Below are 14,520 nucleotides of genomic sequence, written 5' to 3'. Positions count from 1 at the left end.
TAAAATGCATTTTCAGGCACCGTATGAAAGCAGTTAGAGATCTGCCATCTAGAGACCTGCTTCATTGTAACTATGTAACAGCCAAACAAATTTACAGAAAGCGAGTGGAGGAGACAAAAAAGAGATACAATGGCAGGTTCATTAAAGAGGCCCACAATCCATGCAAAGCAGCTTGGAATCCGGTAAACGAGTGCAGAAAAAAGCCCACCTCAGCCTTAAATTGTGGTAGCCCTGATGCCTTCAATCAGTACTTCGTTAGGATAGTGAAAGATACTATTAATGAAATACCTGACTCAGGCTTAGTCCCCAGACGTCACATAAGAAACATAACCAGTAGCAATTTTGAAAACTGGAAGGAAGTGCACCCTAAGGATATCGTAAAAATAGTTAAGTCATACAAGAACTCAGAGAGCAAAGATATCTATGGTATGTCTTGCACAATGCTGAAGAAAGTTATTCTAGAGCTTGCTCAACCATTATCTATAGCAATTAACAAATGCTTATCCTCTGGTGTCTTCCCAAAATTTCTTAAACTAGCATGGACAGTACCAATCTACAAAGAAGGTGACCAGCTACAGACCAATTTCTATCATTCCTATTCTAGCTAAAGTTATGGAGTCTGTTATGAAACTCCAGTTTCAGAATTATATTGAAGTAAATAAGCTCTTTCAGGACACACAGCACGGTTTTCGCAAGGGAAAGTCAACGTTTACGGTAGCACTGGACTTAGCCAGAAAAATAAGGCAAGGATTCAAAGACAGAGAAAGTGTGGCACTGACACTCTGTGACCTTAGATCTTAGCAAGTCATTTGACTACATTTCCCACAAGATACTATTGAAGTGTTACGGTGTCAGATGTGTTGTTCTGGCAGCTTTTCAGTCTTATCTGGAAAACCGGAGACAAGTGGTACCAATTCAAGAACAAAAGCTGGAACATGGAGTACCCCAAGGGTCCGTCATAGGGCCTCTCCTGTTCCTTATTTATGTCAATGATATGGGTTATAACAACAATATGTTACAGTTTGCTGATGACACCACCCTTTTTGCCAAAGGAAGAACTGCTGCAAAATCACTGCAAGAAACAGATGTACTCTTCGAAAACATTAAAGAATGGTTCATCAAAAATAAAATGACTGATGAAGAAAAACCACAACATCTGATATGCACCCTTAACAACATCGGATGCCATGATAATATGGAGGCTGTCAAACTGTTGGGCTTCATGATAGACAGGAAACTAACAATGAACGAACACACAGTGTAAATGTGCTCCAAGCTCTCCCGTGTAATATACCTTCTGAGGAGGTTAAAAGGTGTATTGAGTGACCAATACCTCATAACAGTATACTATTCCCTATTCCATAGCCACATCAATTATGGCCTACTGTTATGGGGACATTCTGCAGGTTGTAAGGATGTGCTAATTCTACAGAAAAAAGCTCTCAGAATAATCACATCAAACAAAAGACAGGAGCACTGCACGCCTATATTCAAGCAGTTAGGAATTATGACAGTCTTCAGCTAGTATGTGTTCTTATGTCTCATCAGCATGAAAGAAAACCAAGGAATCTTCACTTCAGCGTGAGGCAAGATATACACAATCACAATGCCCGTAACAAGAGGAGCATCGAAATACCCAGGTGTCGACTGACAGGAACGCAAGACAGCTTTCCAGTGGTTGCCCTAAAGATGTTCAACTCACTGCGTCAAGAAGTGCAATCCCTGCCACTAGGAACATTCAGAAGGAGAGTAGCACAGGACCTGAAAGAATGCCCATTGTACTCCATTGGTGTGTGTGTATATCAATGGTCCTTCCCTACTATGGTGGAACAATTGTTGTTCATTTCTTGTTGTTTACCTACTGCTGAATCAGCTACTACACACAGAGAGTTTAATAGAACTGCTCCTAAAGAACTTTGAAATAAATGATTTACAAATAACAAGTTTGACTGCTACCAAAGCAATGAGATAACTGAGACGGAACAAATGATCTACAACTTGCTCATTTGACAACTGGCATTGATGTGTATGGGAAATCCAGCCTCATGAAACATGCCACCTGCATCACTTGGGACGTACTAGTTAACTAGATTTGTGACTAGCATTCTTCAGTAGCAGCTGTTAGCTGTAACTGGCTCCCAAGACACACAGACTGTTTATGAAAATGGACATGTGTAAAATTTCTACGTTAGCTCTTTTAAAACACGTGTATCCTCCCTTGTCCATATGACAACCATGTTCTGTCCATAGTACACATATTTATTAATTTCAATATCCAATGAACATGTTATAAGACTAAATAAAGTTCCATGTCCCGTCAGTAAGGATAGCAGCTTATAACATCTCAAAAAATTGGACAAACTCACACTTGTGAGAGAGTGCATTTACATTTACATAACACTGAGTATTACAAAAAACAGTTATTTCAATTAATTTACTGAGAAAGACTCAAAGCCCTAAAAAAAGAAAAAAACATAACTTCTGCAACAAACAATCATATATATCATGTAACAATCTTCTGAGAGCTTTAATTTCTGCTGTGTTACTATGTGACATTAAACGATGAACATCTTGAGGAAATGCACAACACTAATGCTGATTTCAGTCATCAGTCCACATACATCTCTTTATGTGTGAGAGTCTGTTGTTGACCATCCTGAACTAGTTTGATATCTTCATTTGTAGTTACATTCAACTCAGTTAATGTGTTCAGAATTGTTCTACTTGACTTTAATTATGTATCTTGGATTTCAGAAAATGTATGATATGTACTCTTGGTTTTACAATTGCATATTTGTTTACTGTGAACATGGTCATCAACTGAAACTGGTCAGTAAACAAACAGCATTTAAGCCAGCTTTTGTTTTATGCACTTCCTACCTTTAATTATAACAAATCCTTCCAAAACTGGCGCTTTTTTGATGAGTGTTCAACGTGCTGTTGCCTTAAAACAATGTACTTTCACAACACCAAGTTACAACATGAAAATAACTGAACACTGAAATTCTTTAACCACAAACATGATGTTTTCCAACATTTTATTAAAACAATACTTACTAATAACAACTCATTTTCATTGTGCTGCTTAGTAACAGCATATATTTTCAAAGGTGTAGGTCATAATATAAACTCCCTAAAAAATGGGCTTTAACTGAAAACACCATCACAATATGACATCTCACAAGTTGTGCTTTTGATGTAGAGAGTGTTTCTGCCTCGTTTTGGTTCATCCTTTCATTACACATTGCAAAATACCACAGAACATATGTTGTGTTTCACGCAAGGCAATGGCAATTCAACATGAAATGATAGAAACTGATGTTACAAAACTCAAACACCTCCAAGTCAATTATAGCTGAAGCAAAGTGAATGCAAGGTAATGAGAAATAAATGATTACTTTAACCCTTCAAATAGAGTTCTGATAATTCTGAGTAGCTTTGAATTTTTCAGCCTGCACTTTAATAAGAAGTATAAAAGAAAAGCAATGGTAATTACCACAGTGAAGATCTATTTTTTGCTGCTGTTATTTATTCTGGAAGTGAAAGATTAAAATGATGGATTTTAGTTACGAAATATCATGTTAACGTTTGCTAAAAGAAAAAAAAATCACAGCTGAAAAGATTACTTCTGCATTAAAGATAGTGTTGTGACAAAAACAGTCCAAATGTATTAAGTAATTCATCAGTAAAGTTTTATCACACATTGCTGAACTGAAATTGCATCAAACACTGTTAATCAAATCTGGTATCAGTCTCTTCACTATGTCAATTTGGTCTGTTTCTTGGAACTTTACAACCTATACTAAATAATAATGCTTTCCTATGAAACTTCAAACTGCCCATAGTAATTATTCCAATTAACAACAGGACTTTTATATCTGTCATTCATTCTGCTGTTTACTTGTTACCTTTCCTCACCAATCTTTTTTCCTTTCATCCTATGCGATTAGGAATACACTATTTCCAATTTTGCCAGAGGGGCCTCAATATTCCTTTGATATACTTCTCTTACATTGCCTGAATGATGTAGAGGCTGATGAGAGAGGCCTGTCAAGTATTTTACTAGCTTTCCCATCAAATTTGCCCCGACAAATCTCACAATGATTAACATTTGACAGTTTATGCATTTACTGTCACATGGATGGGCCAAGGGAGGGCCTAGCCTTGAGTTCACATTGAAAAATATGGAGGACAAAATATAGTTTAAAACATTAATTTATTGACGTTAATAATTATGCCAATAAATTCATTATAACAGATATCGTAAAATGCCATATTTGGTTAGTAGTGCACATTAAATTTATTACTGTGTATTTATAGTCATTGTATATTTGTAGTTATTGTGTGAATTCATGTACCTGTATCACTGAGATAAAATTTCATTGAGTGGCTCCATGTATTTGCAGCATACTGAACTTCTGTTTGCCATTTTTTCTTCAGTCAAAGGCAACATCTGGTTTGTCATGCCCTCTTGAACACCCTTTCTAGTTGTCTTTTACTAACTTTAAATAGCTCAAGTTATCATTATTTTTCCTTGATAAACAGTAAACAATATTGGTTTCAATGTATAATGGCAGTAACAAGTAAAATTTTAGTAAAAACCAGTGAAAGAATCAAACTCTTATGTATAAAACAGCTTCAAACATCTGATTACGTAACACCTGTTTTAATATGTTAAATAAGCATGTAAAAGAGAAAAAGTTTAGGGAAGGTTTGAAATTATGCTTAAAATTTGTTGGAAGTTATGAAGTGCTGTCACTATCAGATACTGAATTAATATAATATGGGTAATTAGTGCCCCATTTCAAGCAAAAGCTAGTTTTTCACACATCTCAGTGTCTATGTCATCATATCTCCTGAACTGTATGTGTCACACCATGTCACAATTTTGCAGGTACATTCAGAGATTTATGTGGATACTGTCTGCAAAGTGTGTTGCAAATATAGTTAGTAGTAAAGAAGTAATAAATTAAACTATCATACCTTGATGCTGCTGTATTACTGCATGGACAGTGGAAATACAGTAAGCAGTAAACTTTTGTCTTTCATCTTTATGTGGAGGGTGTCAGCAGAAACTTTTTTTGAAAGGTTTGAAATAATGTGTACAGTTTGTTGGAAGTTCCTGCATTCTCTCATTCTTAAATACTGGGTAAATAAAGTCCAGGCATTTGCATGCTATCAGTTATGTTGCCTCAAGACAAACACACAGTTTCTAATTGTAGTAGTTGTCTTATTGTGTTAAGCTTCTAACAAAAGATTGTGCCTCTTAAAGAGTAGATTATGGCAGCTTTTAGATTTTTAAAGTGGGTCAATAATTACATGAAATATTGAAAATCAAATTTGGTAGGCAACCTGCAAATGGGTTTGGTAACTGTGCCCTGGATTAGAAGTTTAATAATATGGATATGGATAACCTTTTCAATGCAGAAATAAAAATTGCAAGATTCAAAACATCACAGTGACTTTACTTGTTGGTGATAAAAGGAATGTAAATCAATGTAATTTGAGTATATAGCAACTGAAGGTTACACAGTAATCACTGAAATGATCGAAATGCATTGTAGTTATATACTGAAGCCAGTGACTGGTTCTATCTTTTTGTTGGTATTTTAAGCATACAGTAACAGACTCAAAAGCCATTCCATCTTGGATGAAAGTATTTGTAAAAAAGCACTTGTGACAGTTAATTTACATCAGTAACTTAATAATAGTGACTTAAGAGGCAGTAAAATATTAGAATGACATTTCATTTTTATAACATTTCCAATTTATATTTTGTGCTGTGGCCATAAATACGAGTATAAGGGTATCTTTCATTACTTGCTATGTCATCCTCTTCTGCCTGACATGTTCTTTCCATTTCAAACAAATCATCAGGAGCACAGCGAAAATATAGGGCTTTTGAATGGGGACAACACAAACATTACAAAAAAATGAACAATAAACAAATTCAGAAACCCCAGCACACCAACATATGTAACTATACTTCCATGTACGCCAACACTAAAATACTGACAAATATTGATATCCATGCACCAGAATCTTCAGTGCAACTGAATACATAAATCATATTTTCTAATACACATACTCCCTTGTAACGGTGAAATAATATTTCAGTTCTTGTATAGGAAACTAAAGTAAAACTATATACATAAGCTATATCTTCCAATACACATATACACTATTAATAGTGAAGTCTTGAAAGGTATTTCAGACACTGCATCATAGTAGATGGGCTAAAGTAATGTACATAAGGGATGCCAGTCCCTTCTGGTGTTGTGAAGGTCATACTCGAGTTGTGAAGGTCATACTTGAACCCCACCAAGGACCATATTTAGTGTCTTCGCTCATCTCAAACTAAGGAGAGTAAACAACAGTGAATGCACAACACAAAGCAAAGCAGAGTACACAAAACATTCATCAAAAACTACAGAGCGACTGTTTGCTGAGGTTGACAGTACTGTAAACGTGTAGTTCGGGCATGACCTCTGCTGGTATCTTTAGGAACCACAGACCAAAACATCCTCTACCTAAAACTGCCACAATATAATGTCTGTATATAACATACTCCAATACGTCCCAACATACAATGCACCGAAAGCAAATTATGCCTCAAAACAAGCATTTTCAAGATTACATTAATTTTATGTTCAGTTGGAAAGCAGAAAAATTGGTATCACTGGGAAAAAAGTGAAAAACTATGAAAAATAACAAACAGGTGATTACTTACTTTTAAAACAGATTAATCCTTCCCACCATATAGCAGAGATGCTGAGTTGCAGACAGGCACAACAAAAAGACTCTCACAAATAAAGATTTCAGCCAGTAAGGCCTTCGTCAAAATCAGATGACACACACACACACACACACACACACACACACACACACACACACACACACTCACTCACTTACTCATGCAAATGCAACTCACACACACGACTCCAGTCTCGGGTAACATAAGCCACACTATGAGCAGAAGTACAAGTACATGATGGGAGTTGTGACTGGGTGGGGGTAAGGAGGAAGCTGGGGTGGGGTGGGGGAGAGATAGTAGGGTATGAGTGGAGGACAGTGAAGTGCTGCTGGGGAGTGCACAGGGATGAGGTGGAGAGAGTGCAGGGCAGCTATGTGCAGGTGGTAGGTTAGACAGAGGATTAAGGAGAGGTGGAGAGGGTGGTGGGGTTGCGTAAAAGGAGACAAGTAAAAAGACTTGGTGTGATAGTGGAATGAGGGCCGTGTAGTGCTGGAATGGGAACAGGGAAGGGGTTGGATGGGTGAGGACAATGACTAATGAATGTTGAGGCCAGGAGGGTTATGGAAACATAGGATATATTGCAGGGAAAGTTCCCACCTGCGCAGTTCAGAAAAGTTGGTGTTGGTGGGAAGAATCCATATACCACAGGCTTTGAAGCAGTCATAGAAATGAAGGATGTCATGTTTCACAGAGTGCTCAGCAACGGGATGATCCACTTGTTTCTTGGTCACAGTTTGTTGGAGGCCATTCATGCAGACAGACATCTTGTTGGTTGTCATGCACACATAGAATGCAGAACAGTGGTTGCAGTTTAGCTTGTAGATCAAATGACTGTCTTCACAGGTACCCCTGTCTTTGCTGGGATAGATGATGTCTGTGACTGGACTGGAGTAGGTGGTGGTGGGAGGATGTATGGGACAGGTCTTGCATCTAGGTCTATTACAGGCATATGAGCTATGAGGTAAGGGGTTGGGAGCAGGGGTCATATAGGGACGGATGAGTATATTGTGTAGGTTCGGTGGACAGTGGTATACCACTGTGGGAGGAGTGGGAAGGATAGTAGTAGGACATTTTTCATTTCAGGGCATGACGAGAGGTAGAGAGACTGCAGTCATGTGTGTGTGAGTTGCGTTTGCTTGAGAGTGTGTGTACATGTGTCTGTCGTCTATTTTTGATGAAGGCCTTACTGGGTGACACCTTTATTTGCAACAGTCTTTTAGTTGTGCCAGTCTGCGATTCAGCATCTCTGCTATATGATGAGTAACAACTTTCCTTAACATAATATTGTTACATTCCATGCTTGATTTTCCATTGTTCCATCAATCCTTCTGTTATTGTGACTGGTGGTTAATTTATCAACTACTCTTTGCACATCAACAGTTTCGTCACAGCCCTTTCTATTTCAAGAATAGACAAATAAACCTTAGCTGTTCATCAGACAATGAATTATAGGGTGTAGAAAAATTTCCGCTACCAGTATTGTGACTTCTATACCCTATAAAGGAACAGTCACGGAGTTCAACAGCAACCACTATGAATAAAATTCATTTAGACAATGAATTCCTTAAATAATTTTTTACATATCACATACACAAAAAATGGTTATCACAAGACACAGGGAAATGTGGAACAGTCACTACTATTTGATTTAATTTCTTCAAATCATGTAACACTAGTTTATATTGCTCTAACACCTTGAGCAATGCAGGTAAATTGTCAGTCTTCACTCTGTTATGCTGTTCATGTCTAATGATAAGATTTTTTAATATCTTAATTTCTGCCTCCAATTATTCAGTATTACATGAATAATTTTGTGCCAATGACAGAAACATTTAAACAATGGAAAATCCAGGACGGACTGTAACATTATTACCAAAAGAGTAACAATATTATCAAAAGAATAGCTTTTCATAGTATTGTGGCAGTAACATTTGTTCATTCACAAAAAATATTCACTTTCTGGCTTTAGACAAGTGATTCCAGAGTTTGAAGTAAAACATCTCTCAAGTTTGAAGTAAAACATCTCTCAAGTTCAGTGTCCATTATAAGTAAAACTTTATCAAATACTAAAGATTTGAAATCAGTCGAATGTATAGGTTCCAGGCTACCTTTATTTGGCAAATCACACACACATACTCCAAGATGTTTTGGCAACTTTTGAATTCTTCCAAGAGAAGAGTTATATCAGCACCTATTTTTGTTGCCACTTCTAAACTTTCTTTTACATACATATGTGAAACTTGCATCTGATTCCCGCATTTGTTTGAACTGATCCCTTGTAGCACCTATTAAGTTGATTGCAATAACAGTATCACAGTCTTTCCCCTCAAGTAAATCAGAGAATGGCGTGCACTTATTTAGCAAACACGTGAACAGGCATAAATGAAAAACAAAAGAAAAATTCAACTTTGCACTGGATTCTGATGCTCCTGCAGCTTGTTTGGAAATTTCTGCCTGAATGTTTACTAGAGTTACAATGATGGCTCCAGTTGTCTTCCTCACAGCCAGACATGAAGAATATTGACAGACCCACGTAGCGTCACTTAAATTTTTTAACTCCACTTTTCCAATCCTCATTTTTATTTGTGTATCAATAAATATCTGAAGCACTGCTGAACCACTCATAAAAACACATGAGTCCCTGCACTGTAATTAAAAAAAAAAAAATCTGTGGCCAATTTGATTCCTTTGCATGTCGCCTCTATGACAAGATTCAACTTTTATTACGAAAAGGATAGATTTCTACTCACCATATAGTAGAGATGTTGAGTCGCAGACAGGCACAATGAAAAGACTGCTAGACAAGTAAGCTTTTGGCTAAAAAGCCTTCTTCTGAACTTTAAAACACACACACACACACACACACACACACACACATGCAAATGCAACTCACATACACATGACCATTGGCACTGGTTGCCGAGGCCAGACTCAGAGACAGAGAAAGTGGTCACACACGCATGTGTGTGTGTGTGTGTGTGTGTGTGTGTGTGTGTGTGTGTGTGTGTATTGTCAAATTCAGAAGAAGGCCTTTTAGCCAAAGGCTTATTTGTTTAGCAGTCTTTTTATTGTGCATGTCTGCAACTCAACATCCCCACTGTATGGTGAGTAGCAATCAAGCCATTTCATAACACTGTCATTACTCCATCCTGGATTCCCTATTGTTCAAAATAGCAAACAGCAACAGCAACAAGCTGCTGATGACATCAGAACAATGATCACATCTAACCACTATGGCAGTTAAAAATCAAACAATGGAAAGTCCAGGATGGAATGTAACAATATTATGAAAAGGATAGTTGCCACCCACCATATAGCAGAGATGCTGAGTCTCAGATAGACACAACAATAAGACTGAATAAAATGTTCTCAGGTTTACAACCGCGTCAATTGCTTAAACCTACACGTGTTTTCGGCCAAGCTCTCCTTGGCCATTGTCAAGTGTTGTGACTGCCAGTGGGCTGTTGGTGCGCCCTTATATACGCTAGCTGCTGGCTGTGACGTCACTGGTGCCTGTGACATTGTCATATATGGGCATGTTTTGAGTCGGCGTTCGATGTGACCTCTTCAGCCGCGCGATCGCTGGATCCCACACAGCGCTGAGCTGCAAGCCACTGTCTCTATTCAGGGTGTTTGCGGTACTTTTTTATTTCAATAGCTTCCTTTATTAAACTGTCCCAGAAGCCGTTAGTGCGAGCCACAACAGAGGTATCATCAATTTTTATGTGGTGAACGTTTTCTAGCGCATGCTCAGCTAATGCAGATTTCTCTGGATAGCGTAGGCAATAATACCTCTCATGTTCTTTCCTGCGTTGTTCCACAGTGTGCACTGTTTGTCTGATGTACTTCTGGCCACACTCACAAGGTATTTCGTAAACTACAGGTGTTCTGAGACCTACTGCGTCTTTAACTGCTCTCAGTAATTTACGGATTTTTGTTGGAGGCCTGAAGAGGGATTTGATTTTGTGTCTTTTCAATAGGCGGCTTATCTTGCCCGACACAGAGCCACAGAATGGCAACAAAGCAAGTTTCTTTTCCTGCTCTTCGTCGGTGGTCTTATTCTGATATTTCCCAGAAATCACTTCTTTCACTTGATGGGCCCTGTAGTCGTTATTCTTGAAAACCTTGCATAGGTGGCTCAGTTTGTGGGGCAGGTTGTCGTCGTCTGATATTACTCTTGCACGTTGTACCAATGTTTGTAATACTGTGCACTTCTGTGCTGGATGATGATTGCTGATGGCATGGCATATATAAGGGCACACCAACAGCCCACTGGCAGTCATAACACTTGACAATGGCCAAGGAGTGCTTGGCTGAAAGCTCGTGTAGTTTAAGCAATTGACGCAGTTGGAAACCTGAGAACATTTTATTCAATGCATTCAAACAAAAAGACTGTCACAGTATAAGATTTTGGACAACAAGGCCTTTGCTGAAAACAGACAAGCCAGTTGCTGTTGCTCGCAGTGTGGTTTCAGCTGCCAGAGGCTGCCGACATGTGTATGTGAGCTGTGTTTGAATGTGTATCATCTATTTTCAACAAAGGCCTTGTTGGCCGATATCTTATATTGTGACAGTCTTTCTGTTGTGCCTATCTGTGACTCAGCATCTCTGCTATATGGTTAGTGGCAACTTTCCTTTTCGCATTACAACAGTTAAATTCTTGTGCATGTAATCATAATTTTTTGGCCTTAAATGATAAAATACTATATTATTTGTTATAGCTGTTCTTTTGTTGACAGGTACATGGAAGGATCCTTTGGTGATGCTTTACATGTACACCCAGGACAGTCATCCCTGAGTGTAACACCAAAGGATCCCCACACAGCACTGCTGCCATCTACTGGACAGGTGATGGATGTTGCTACAAGAGAAACGAATACTGGACTGTTAGCCACCAGTGGGAGACTAATGTTACCAGATCCATTTCCATCTGTAGCACCTTATCTGGGACTTAAAAGCACACCTGAAGAAAGAGAGAAGTTTATGAAGAGCTTTTGGACATCTGTTTATCAGCAGCAAGCTCTCAAACTAGGCCTCTTGCCGAAGTTACAAACCAATCTGACACCACATGTTGATCAACTGGGAACACAACTATATCAACAAATGAGGGGAGACAAAGAGTTCAGACATGCCCTTGCTGAGCTTGATCACCAGATACTGGCCCGTGGCAGCCTTGGATCAGCAACGCCACTTGCTGCACTTCCTCCGGCACCTTCTATACATTCCAGCACATCAGATCCACTTTCTGCCTATGGTTAGAAAAATTTCTGTTTATAATATTCTTTAGTGTTGTGGTAATAAAATGCTCCTACAGCTATAGTTTGATAAGTTTAAATGATGTGTTTATTGAGAACGCGAAATACATCTTGTAGCATAGCTGTGCCTCCATGAAATCTGGATGAAAAATGTTTATGATGCAGTCCACACCAAGTTTACAGTTCAAACGTTTCAACAGCACTTTGATGTTGAATAACCTATGGTTTATGGTCAAATCGAGTCTCATCTGCTTAAATTTGCACAGATAATTGGTTAGCACCATACTACACTCTGATGTCCTATAATGTGATTATGTAATAAAATGGGACATCTACAGCAGTCCTTTTGATGTGTTTCATGTGCTTCAGTACACCATCTTCAGGCCTTAAGTGATGTTGAGGGGGTTAACACCAATCATATACATGATTCAATCAGTGGCCAACGTCTATGAATTGGTTTTCACAGACTGCATGCAACAATGATATTGTACCTCCAACCATCAGCCACCAATAGTTGTATGTGTCTCAGTCTGTATGTCTGGGCAATTTATTAAACATGCTGAACAGACAGTGACTGAGTCCCCACAGTGCACATGTCAGTACAAATAATGCCATACGCATTGATTCTCATCAATCCTTTTCCTTCTAACAACTCACAGTGAGAGTGAGAACAGCCTCCCTTGCTTGTTTTGTTTTGATGATGCTCACAATCTTTAGCACTGTTCCTAGAAATGACTACGGACCTTGGTTTTCAGTTCTCTGATCCACAGACTTCACTTATTCAGTGACAATCTGGTCTTGAACATCCTGTAACTAACTGCCCCTGCCTCTGAAAGAATGTGCTGTAGAATGCATGTTGTTCTATGTTTTTCTAGGTTTTGTGGATAATGTTATCTCAGAGAATACTATATATATCGATAAAGAAAGGTGTTCTCTCTTTTCTTGTTTTTGTGCATAATTTTAACTCATAGAACATATTATTTTTATTCAAATGTTCCGTATTTGACTCTCCCAGTGAGATCTGTGCATGTTGCATACAAAGAGTCCATGGATCTACACAAGGAACCATAAACTCTTAAGACTAGTGGTGATGATGGGGAGGAAGATACAGTGCAGTAAAGAAATTATAATATTAGTTTGCTTGCATTGCAGAGCAATCAGTTCTAATATAATCCTCATCCATCTCAAACGAGACATAAGTCATTGATTAAGTGTAAGTGATATATTTTCATTTTTCTCAGCATGAACAGCTGGGCATCTGTTGAGAAGTGGGTAAATAATGTCCATGAATCAAAATGCATGACTCATTCTGCATTACTCTTTCTGGTTCTGAAAATAACAGTGTGGACTCTGACCACAATCTATTGGTTATGAACTGTAGATTAAAACTGAAGAAACTGCAAAAGGATGGGAATTTAAGGAAATGGGACCGGATTAACTGAAAGAACCAGAGAGTGTAGAGAGTTTCAGAGAGAGCATTAGGGAATGACTGACAAGAACACGGGAAAGAAATACAGTAGAAGAAGAATGGGTAACTTTGAGAGATGAGATAGTGAAGGCAGTAGAGGATCAAGTGGGTAAATAAGACAAGGGCTAGCAGAAATCCTTGGGTAACAGAAGATATATTGAATTTAATTGATGAAAGGAGAAAGTATAAAAATACAGTAAGTGAATCAGGCAAAAAGGAATACAAACGCCTCAAAAATGAGATCGACAGGAAGTGCAAAAAGTCTAAGCAGGGAAAATTACCGAACAATCAGTTTAATAAGTCATGGATGCAAAATACTAACGTGAATTCTTTACAGACAAATGGAAAAACTGGTAGAAGCCGACCTTGGGGGAAGATCAGTTTGGATTCCACAGAAATATTGGAAGACGTGAGGCAATACTGACCCTACAACTTCACTTAGAAGCTAGATTAAGGAAAGGCAAACCTACATTTCTAGCATTTGTAGAGTTAGAGAAAGCTGTTGACAATGTTGACTGGAATACTCTCTTTCAAATTCTGAAGCTGGCAGAGGTAAAATACAGGGAGCAAAAGGCTATTTACAATTTGTACACCAACCAGATGGCAGTTATAAGAGTCGAGGGACATGAAAGGGAAGCAGTGGTTGGGAAGGGAGTGAGACAGGGTTGTAGCCTATCCCCAATGTTATGCAATCTATACATTGAACAAGCAGTAAAGGAAACAAAAGAAAAAAAATTGCGTAGGAATTAAGATCCACGGGGAAGAAATAAAACTTGGAGGTTTGCCGATGAAATTGTAATTCTGTCAGAGACAGCAAAGGACCTGTAAGAGCAGCTGAATGGAATGGACAGTGTCTTGAAAGGATATAAGATGGACATCAACAAAAGCAAAACAGGGATAATGGAATGTAGTCTAATTGGCAAAGTTTTACAGAAGTTCGAACTGTAGCATGCACTTCAATGCGAGATGCTTTTAATAATTTCCACAACAAAATTCTGTCTCGAAATCTGGCAGAAAACCCAAAGAGATTCTGGTAATACAAC

The 14,520-nt window shown here is 38.3% G+C and overlaps 1 protein-coding gene across 1 annotated transcript in view; it reads left to right on the top strand.

The window, feature by feature from the left end:
* Nucleotides 1-14,520, top strand: part of LOC124598582 (mucin-6-like) — a 332,175-nt gene that overhangs the window by 249,914 nt on the left and 67,741 nt on the right. The window contains exon 9 of the mRNA XM_047136011.1: nt 11,494-12,008. Coding sequence (XP_046991967.1) covers nt 11,494-12,008 — 515 coding nt within the window. The remainder of the gene's footprint in view (nt 1-11,493; nt 12,009-14,520) is intronic.

This window comes from Schistocerca americana, chromosome 1 (genome assembly GCF_021461395.2).
Source record: "Schistocerca americana isolate TAMUIC-IGC-003095 chromosome 1, iqSchAmer2.1, whole genome shotgun sequence".
NCBI classification, from domain to species: domain Eukaryota; kingdom Metazoa; phylum Arthropoda; class Insecta; order Orthoptera; family Acrididae; genus Schistocerca; species Schistocerca americana.
The sequence above is the reverse complement of the archived record's forward strand: the minus strand, read 5'-3'. Positions and strand labels throughout refer to the sequence as shown.